At 60.2% G+C, this 8,332-nt stretch overlaps 1 protein-coding gene across 1 annotated transcript; it reads left to right on the forward strand.

Moving 5' to 3' along the window:
* The first annotated feature begins 1,263 nt into the window (after positions 1–1,263).
* On the forward strand, positions 1,264–4,647 carry LOC123352120 (lens fiber membrane intrinsic protein-like). Its single transcript, XM_044991873.1, has 4 exons — positions 1,264–1,438; positions 2,759–2,908; positions 3,620–3,754; positions 4,224–4,647. The coding sequence occupies exons 1-4, from the start codon at positions 1,264–1,266 to the stop codon at positions 4,283–4,285; spliced, it is 522 nt and encodes a 173-aa protein (XP_044847808.1). The 3' UTR covers positions 4,286–4,647.
* Positions 4,648–8,332: the final 3,685 nt, after the last annotated feature.

Consider the following 8,332-nt stretch of genomic DNA (forward strand, 5'->3'; position numbering starts at 1 on the left):
ATGGACGTTACTTGGCAAGTTAGAGGGTCAGGGGATGGGACACGGGGCCTTTCCCTTCTCGGGGGAGCCGGGACGGCTCTCATCCGGCCCCAGGCCGGGGCACTGGCTTCAGAGGTGCCAGGAATGAAATGAAAATCTGCCCCTATGGCCAGTGGGCCAGTTCCTGTAGCCGCAGCAGTGGGCTTCCTTGTACTGCCGGCTCCCTCCTTTGGGTGGCAGGAGGAACGCAGCCCGTCCCGGAGCTGGAGAGGAACAGGTGTTTGGGCAGGAGGGGCCCCATGCCTCACCCCAGAGGTGGCTGCATTTCAGCACTGGGCGAGGGATCCTTGTCTGAAACCCGGACACGCCGCTCCCTTCTCCCCCGCGCTGGCTGGGGAGGCCCCTGTGCGGCCGCTCCGGGCTCAATGGAAGTGACGACTCATCAGGTTGTTTTGAGGCTCCGGGGGCAGGACTGCTGGGACTGCAGATCCCGGCTTCTGGAACCAGCTGCCCCTGCCACGGCCCCCCGGCCCGTCATTGGCATGAAGGGATTTGCCGGCCTCTGTAGAATCGCTGCCGGCGGCTGGGAGAGGAGAGGGGTGACAGTGCGGAGCAGAACCGGGCACTGGGGTCGGCACAGGTAGGGGGCACCACCGGGGGGAAGGGAGCACAGGAACCCACCGAGGGGCTCCCCCTCTGACCTACACATGCAGTGACCTGGGAGCAGAGACACCCTGATACAGACACACAAACCAACTGACACCCCCCCACACCGGCAGACGGATGCTAATACACAAATACGCACACACAGGCCCTGAGAAACACCCCCCCGCCACTCACACACCCACACACGCCCATGCAGCAATGCTGCTACAATACTTATCAACCCACTCCCCTCCCAGAGCCGGGGACAGAACCCAGGAGTCCTGGCTCCCAGCCCCCCCTGCTCTAACCCACCAGCCCCCACTCCCCTCCCAGAGCCGGGGACAGAACCCAGGAGTCCTGGCTCCCATCCCCCACTGCTCTAACCCACCAGCCCCCACTCCCCTCCCAGAGCTGGGGACAGAACCCAGGAGTCCTGGCTCCCAGCCCCCCCTGCTCTAACCCACCAGCCCTCACTCTCCTCCCAGAGCCGGGGACAGAACCCAGGAGTCCTGGCTCCCAGCCCCCCGCTCTAACCCACCAGCCCCCACTCCCCTCCCAGAGCCGGGGACAGAACCCAGGAGTCCTGGCTCCCAGCCCCCTGCTCTAGCCGGTTTTGTGCTGTCTGCAGGCTCAGGCAGGATGTACAGCTTCATGGCAGGGGGGCTTTTCTGCGCCTCGGTGGGGAACATCCTGCTGGTGGTTTGCACGGCCACTGACTACTGGGTGCAGTACCGGATCCAGGGGGCCCTGGCCCACCAGGGCCTCTGGCGCTACTGTCTGGCGGGCAAGTGCTACATGCAGATGGAGAACATTGGTAAGGACCACGAGGGGGCGCTGTGCTGCAGGGGGTGGGGTGGGGGTCTCCCCTGGCAGTCAGGGCTGGCCCCACTGCCCCAGGGCGGCACTAGGGGGTGCTGTGCTGGAGGGAGCAGGGTGGGGGTCTCCCCTGGCAGGCAGGACTGGCCCCAATGTCCCAGGCTGGCGCTAGGGGGCGCTGTGCTGTAGGGAGCAGAGTGGGGGCTCTGCCCTGGCAGTCAGGGCCGGCCCCGATGCCCCAGGGCAGCGCTAGGGGGCGCTGTGCTCCCAGAGGTGCTAGCATTTCCTCCAAGAGGCAGGGCTTGAACCCGGGATCTGGGCCAAACCCCAGCTGGGGCGATGCCATTCGGTTCCCTAAATCCACCCTCGAGCTGAGATTTTAATTTGTTTCCCCTCCTAAATTGTTCTGAATTGTTCTGAATTAACCAGCCACTGTGTCCCCACCCCAGAGGTGGCTGCATCTCAGCACCAGGCGAACCAGCCCCGTACGGTGTTATGTGTGGCTGTTCCCCAGCTGCCCTGCCCCAGAGGTGGCTGCATCTCCTTAGCGGGCGAACCAGCCCTGTGCAGTGTTATGTGTGGCTGTTCCCCGTCTGCCCTGCCCCAGAGGTGGCTGCATCTCCTTAGCGGGCGAACCAGCCCTGTGCAGTGTTATGTGTGGCTGTTCCCCATCTGCCCTGCCCCAGAGGTGGCTGCATCTCCTTAGCGGGCGAACCAGCCCTGTGCAGTGTTATGTGTGGCTGTTCCCCAGCTCTCCCGCCCCAGAGGTGGCTGCATATCAGCACCAGGCGAACCAGCCCCGTACGGTGTTGTGTGGCTGTTCCCCAGCTGCCCTGCCCCAGAGGTGGCTGCATCTCCTTAGCGGGCGAACCAGCCCTGTGCAGTGTTATGTGTGGCTGTTCCCCGTCTGCCCTGCCCCAGAGGTGGCTGCATCTCCTTAGCGGGCGAACCAGCCCTGTGCAGTGTTATGTGTGGCTGTTCCCCGTCTGCCCTGCCCCAGAGGTGGCTGCATCCCCTTAGCGGGCGAACCAGCCCTGTGCAGTGTTATGTGTGGCTGTTCCCCGTCTGCCCTGCCCCAGAGGTGGCTGCATCCCCTTAGCGGGCGAACCAGCCCTGTGCAGTGTTATGTGTGGCTGTTCCCCAGCTCTCCCGCCCCAGAGGCAGCTGCATGTCTGTGCCAGAAGAGCCAGCCCCGCGCGTGGCGTTATGAGCGGCTGTTCCCCAGCTGCCCTGCCCAGAGGTGGCTGCATCTGTGCACCGGGCGAGCCGCCCCCTTCTAAACAGGAGCAGTTTTGAGTGTTTCTCCCCGCTGCTCTAGCCTACTGGAACGCCACCCGGGCCTTCATGATCCTCTCTGCCCTGTCGTGCTTCGCTGGCATCATCACGGGGATCTTGTCCTTCGCCCACCGATCCACCTCCGAGAGATTCAACCGGGCGTTTGCTGCCGGGATAATGTTCTTTGTCTCCAGTAAGTGTCTGTCCACTGCCGCGGGGACCCCAGCTGGCCACCAAGACACAAGGAAGGGAGTGGGGTCTAGTGGTTAGAGCAGGGGGGCCTGGGAGCCAGGACTCCTAGGATCTCTCCAGCTCTGGGAGGGGAGTGGGGTCTAGTGTTTAGAGCAGGGGGGGCAGTGGGAGCCTGGGTTCTCTCCCGGCTCTGGCAGGGGTGGGGGGTGTAGTGGTTAGAGCAGAGGGGAGTGGGGAGGGGCTAGGAGCCAGGACGCCTGGGTTCTCTCCTGGCTCTGGCAGGGGAGGGGGGTGTAGTGGTTAGAGCAGGGGGGAGTGGGGAGGGGCTGGGAGCCAGGACGCCTGGGTTCTCTCCTGGCTCCGGCGGGGGCACAGGGTGCAGTGGTTAGAGCAGGGGGGAGTGGGGAGGGGCTGGGAACCAGGACGCCTGGGTTCTCTCCTGGCTCCGGCAGGGGCGCAGGGTTTAGTGGTTAGAGCAGGGGGGAGAGGGGAGGGGCTGGGAGCCGGGACGCCTGGGTTCTCTCCCGGCTCCGGCGGGGGCGCGGGGTGCAGTGGTTAGAGCAGGGGGGAGTAGGGAGGGGCTGGGAGCCGGGACGCCTGGGTTCTCTCCCGGCTCCGGCGGGGGAGGGGGGTGCAGTTACACTTCCCAGGCATGTAGAGGTTTCTCTGGCCTCTTGTCCTGCCCTCGGTCTCTGCCTCTCCCCCCCCGCAGCGCTCTTCGTCCTGCTGGCCATGGCTGTCTACACCGGAGTCACCGTCAACTTCCTGGGCAGGCGGTTCGGGGACTGGCGCTTCTCCTGGTCTTACATCCTGGGCTGGGTCGCGCTGCTCATGACCTTCTTCGCAGGTACCGGCCCTTCCCCTCCAGGGGGCGCCAGCTCCCATCCAGCCCCAGGACGTGGGTGGGGGGCTGGCAATGGGGCCTTCCCCCTCTGGGGGCGGCAATAGGGCACCTTTCTCCTCATCCAATTCCTTGTTTCACACTCCCTGTCCAGGAATGCCCCGGCTCTGACCACTAGACCCCACTCCCAGAGCCGGGGGGAGAACCCAGGCGTCCTGGCTCCCAGCCGCCCTGCTCTAACCACTAGACCCCTCTCCCCTTCCAGAGCCAGGGAGAGAACCCAGGAGTCCTGGCTCCCAGCCGCCCCTGCTCTAACCACTAAACCCCACTCCCCTCCCAGAGAACCCAGGAGTCCTGGCTCCCAGCCTGCCCCCACTCTAATCACTAGACCCCACTCCCCTCCCGGAGCCAGGGAAAGAACCCAGGAGTCCTGACCCCTCAGTGCTGTTAAACAGCCCCTCTCTCCCCCTCGCAGGGATATTTTACGTGTGCGCGTATCGGATGCACGGATGCCAGCGCGTGGCTGAGACGCGTTAAACCCTGCGTGGTGGCGCCGCAGCGAATCGAGCCACGAGTGATACCTCGCCATTCCCCTCCCCCAGCCTTCCAGCGACCCGCAACGGGACATCCCCGTAGCAAACGCCCTCCGTTCGTTTCATCGGCTTCCAGGCCAGCTTCCTCCTTCGGCGCTCGGTGCTGGACCAGCCCCCTGCCCCCAGCCGCTTTAGAATCAAATCAGACAAAGGGAACCATCGGTTACCCCACGTTTTCCAGTCTGGGGGAAACCGAGGCACGGCGAGATGGGCTGACCTGCCCAGTGTCACGCAGGAACACAGCAGCAGTGCTGGGAATTGGAACCCAGGTGTCCTGAGTTCCCGGCGGGACCATCCTTCCTTTAGAACCGGACTTAAAATATCAAGCCCCCGTGGCTGACTGAACTTGTGCTGTAGCTTTGATTGATAAGCAGACAGGCCGTGAAGTTAAATTGTTAATTGTTAAATTACAACGGCTCAGAAATTTCTCTCTACTTCCGCGCCCCTCCTGAGTAGCGTTAACTAAGACAACGTAGCAGCAGGAACCGCAGGTTTAAAGTTTCGTGTCTTTGGCCCGGCAGCTCCGATTTTTGCCTTTAACGAAGTTTTATGCATTGAATTTCCTTGGTTTTTCTTTTTTTAAAGAAAAAGAATAAAGGTCCTGAAAGCAGTTTGTTCCGTCGTTGATTTCTAGCCACAAAAATCACTAGCCGTGCTTGGAAACCCTCTGCGTGAAGCGCCTCAGACCCTAACGTGGTTTTAAACTACTCGGCAGTGTTTGCAGTTCAAGCCTCTGAAATCCCAACGATGCTTTTTCAACAAATGTTCTTAATTGCCTAGGCTTTTTGGTCAAAAGCAGGAAAGGTCCTTGAAAGCAACTTAGCCTGTCTCGAGCGCCAAAGCGGCATTAAACTGTTGGGAATATTTAGAATTAAATTATTATTCATTTGTATTTTCCTAGCATCTGAAACTCCAGTCATGGACCAAGCCCCTGGCAAGTGAGGCCATTACTCATGTTAAATTTCCTTTCTTTTTAATAACAAGTTTTTAAGGCAATTAAGCTGTCTCTAAAAACAAAAAATATTAATTTATGCACAAATATCTATCACCCAGGGTCCCTCTTACTGAATTTCCCCCTATTTTTTTTAAAGAAATACATTTTCTTTAGGCTGAATGAAGCTGTCTAAAAAACAGAAGACGCATTAAACCACGTTAGCTGGGGTGGGATCTGAGTTACTATAGAGAATTCTTTCCTGGGTGCTGGGGTGAGTCTTGCCCACATGCTCAGGGTTTAGCTGATCACCATATTTGGGGTCAGGAAGGAATTTTCCTCCAGGGCAGATTGGCAGAGGCGCTGGAGGTTTTTCGCCTTCTTCTGCAGCGTGGGGCCCGGGTCACTTGCTGGAGGATTCTCTGCAGCTTGAGGTCTTTAAACCACGATTTGAGGAGTTCAATAACTCAGACATAGGTCAGGGGTTTGTTCCAGGAGTGGCTGGGTGAGATTCTGTGGCCTGCGTTGTGCAGGAGGTCAGACTAGATGACCATAATGGTCCCTTCTGACCGTAAGTCTATGAATCTATGAATTTGAAATCTTTACGTGAAACAGTTCGAAATCCTCACAAAGTTTTTACATTGAATGGCCTAGAATTGTTATTTTGAAAGGAATCTATCCAGCCAGCAAAATGCTTCACAGGAATCTGTGGGCTGTGAGGGGGAAAGTCAAACCATTTCATTTGGGCAACGTGGAAGTGTTTTTCGTTTTGACTTTTACATTCCAAATATGACTTTTAGGATTACATCATCGTTAAGCTTGCGTCAATAGAACGTACATGACCTTGGATATTTTAACAGACTATTAAAAGCCTAAATGAAACGAACTGAAACACTTGGAGGGTCCCACGCAGACATTTTTTGGAGTTTTCCTTTTGCGGGCAGTGTTTGGATTTTGACTTTTTGTTCCCATTTGGAACGAGCAAAATTCAAAATGTCAGAATGTCCCACAGACCAGACATTCAGGCTGCGGACCAGCCCGCAGTTTGAACTTACGTTGAAATAATCACAAAGTTTTTTGCACTGAATTTCCTAGGTTTTTAGATGTCTATAAAATTATAAATAAAAGCTAAGGAAGGGGAGAATTTTTCAAAAGCTCCTAAGTCACATACGCCCTTTTCCTCAAAGGTGCGTACGTAGGCACAACAAAATACCTGTGAGGATCCAATGGGAGTTAGGAGCCTGCGTGCCTTTGGGATTCTAAGCTGCAGGGTCCGCAGTCCCATGAGAATTAGGCGCCTCAGTCATTTAGAGTCTTTGGAAAATTGTATCCCAGATCTGCGACGCGAATGAAGCTGGTTTGAAAACGGGGCGGCGAGAGAAACCGATTTGAAGCCGATCGTCCCTCTGCCGGGCAGTAGCAGATGTCTGGCCCGTTCTCGGTCGCTTTCGCATCGGAGTTCATGCTGGCACTTTGCTTATTGCGAGTTGTTTATCTGCCCCGTAGACCCCAGGCTTGGACCAGAGGTGGCCAAAGCAGGGAGGCCGAACCCCGGGCAGGAATCCCAGCGCAGCCACCAATGCCCCCCGCGACGGCGGAGAGCAAATGCCCCGGCCTGCTTGCGAGAGCTCCCTCGGCAGAGACCTGGCAGCGCCGCGGCGGCGTCTCAAGACTGGACGGCAGCGGCAGGCTGGGAGAACGAGCTTGGCGGGCCGGGTGCCCCCACGCTCCCTGGTGACGCCCCGGGGGAAGTGGGGTCACGTCCCCTAGCCCTGCTCCAGCCAAGGCAGGGGCTGGCTTTGAGGCGCCCGAGACGCGCCTTACTCGGAAGGTGCCCCCTCCCCCCCCGCGGCCCCGCCACGGTGCCACCCTCCAGGCGGGGGCAGGCTACGGTCACGCCCAGGTGCGTGAGTGGCTTCGCCAGCCACCGGGCCAGACCTGGGCCGTGTAGCCCACGAGCCGGTGGCTCGACAGGGGCCTGTGGGTGACCCTGCTTGCGGTGGGCGTGTCCAAGGACCAACCCTGTGTGTGGGGGGGGGTCCCCCTGCTGGAGGGGCTGGGCCCTGCTGGAGGGGCTGGGCCCTGCTCTGTGTGTGTGTGGGGGGGGGGCTGCTGGAGGGGCCGGGCCCTGCTCTGTGTGTGTGTGTGTGTGTGTGTCCCTGCTGGAGGGGCCGGGCCCTGCTCTGTGTGTGTGTGTGGGGGGGGGTCCCTGCTGGAGGGGCTGGGCCCTGCTCTGTGTGTGTGTGGGGGGGGTCCCTGCTGGAGGGGCTGGGCCCTGCTCTGTGTGTGTGTGGGGGGGGGCTGCTGGAGGGGCCGGGCCCTGCTCTGTGTGTGTGTGGGGGGGGGGGTCCCTGCTGGAGGGGCTGGGCCCTGCTCTGTGTGTGTGGGGGGGGTGGAGGGGCTGGGCCCAGCTCTGTGTGTGTCTGTGGGGGGGTGTCCCTGCTGGAGGGGCCGGGCCCTGCTCTGTGTCTGTGTGTGTGTGTGGGGGGGGGCTGCTGGAGGGGCTGGGCCCTGCTCTGTGTGTGTGTGTGGGGGGGGGTCCCCCTGTTGCCCCCTGCTGGAGGGGCTGGGCCCTGCTCTGTGTCTGTGTTACCCTGGGCTCCCACAGACCCAAGCAGTGATCCCCTCCCCTCCCCTCTTCCTGTTACTACCCCTCCCCCAGAGAAACAACCTGCCAAACCTCCCCCCCTTGTTCCATGGAGATTAAAGGGCCTGTTCTCAGAGCTGCACGTCTGGTGACTTATTCGCCCCCCCCCCGGAGGGCCCCCCTTCCCCACGATCCCCTCAAGTGTGCGTCAAAGGACTCCTGGGTTCTCTCCCCGGCTCTGGGAGGGGAGTAGGAGCTGGTGGTTAGAGCAGGGGGGGCTGGGAGCCAGGACTCCTGGGTTCTCTCCCCGGCTCTGGGAGGGAAGCGGGGGCTGGTGGTTAGAGCAGGGGGGGCTGGGAGCCAGGACTCCTGGGTTCTCTCCCCGGCTCTGGGAGGGGAGTGGGACAGAGCAGGTTGGGGGGGGCAGGACTCCTGGGGTCTATCCAGAGGATTCCCTTGCTAAGCAGGCCGGG

The sequence above is a fragment of the Mauremys mutica genome, chromosome 17 (assembly GCF_020497125.1).
Source record: "Mauremys mutica isolate MM-2020 ecotype Southern chromosome 17, ASM2049712v1, whole genome shotgun sequence".
NCBI lineage: Eukaryota > Metazoa > Chordata > Testudines > Geoemydidae > Mauremys > Mauremys mutica.

Excerpts from the sequence above, each read along its gene's own strand:
- LOC123352120 (XM_044991873.1), top strand. The coding sequence starts at position 1,264 with ATGTACAGCTTCATGGCAGGGGGGCTTTTCTGCGCCTCGGTGGGGAAC. Across the intron at positions 2,909-3,619 it reads GATAATGTTCTTTGTCTCCA|CGCTCTTCGTCCTGCTGGCC; the intron begins GTAAGTGTCTGT and ends CCCCCCCCGCAG. Across the intron at positions 3,755-4,223 it reads GCTCATGACCTTCTTCGCAG|GGATATTTTACGTGTGCGCG; the intron begins GTACCGGCCCTT and ends TCCCCCTCGCAG.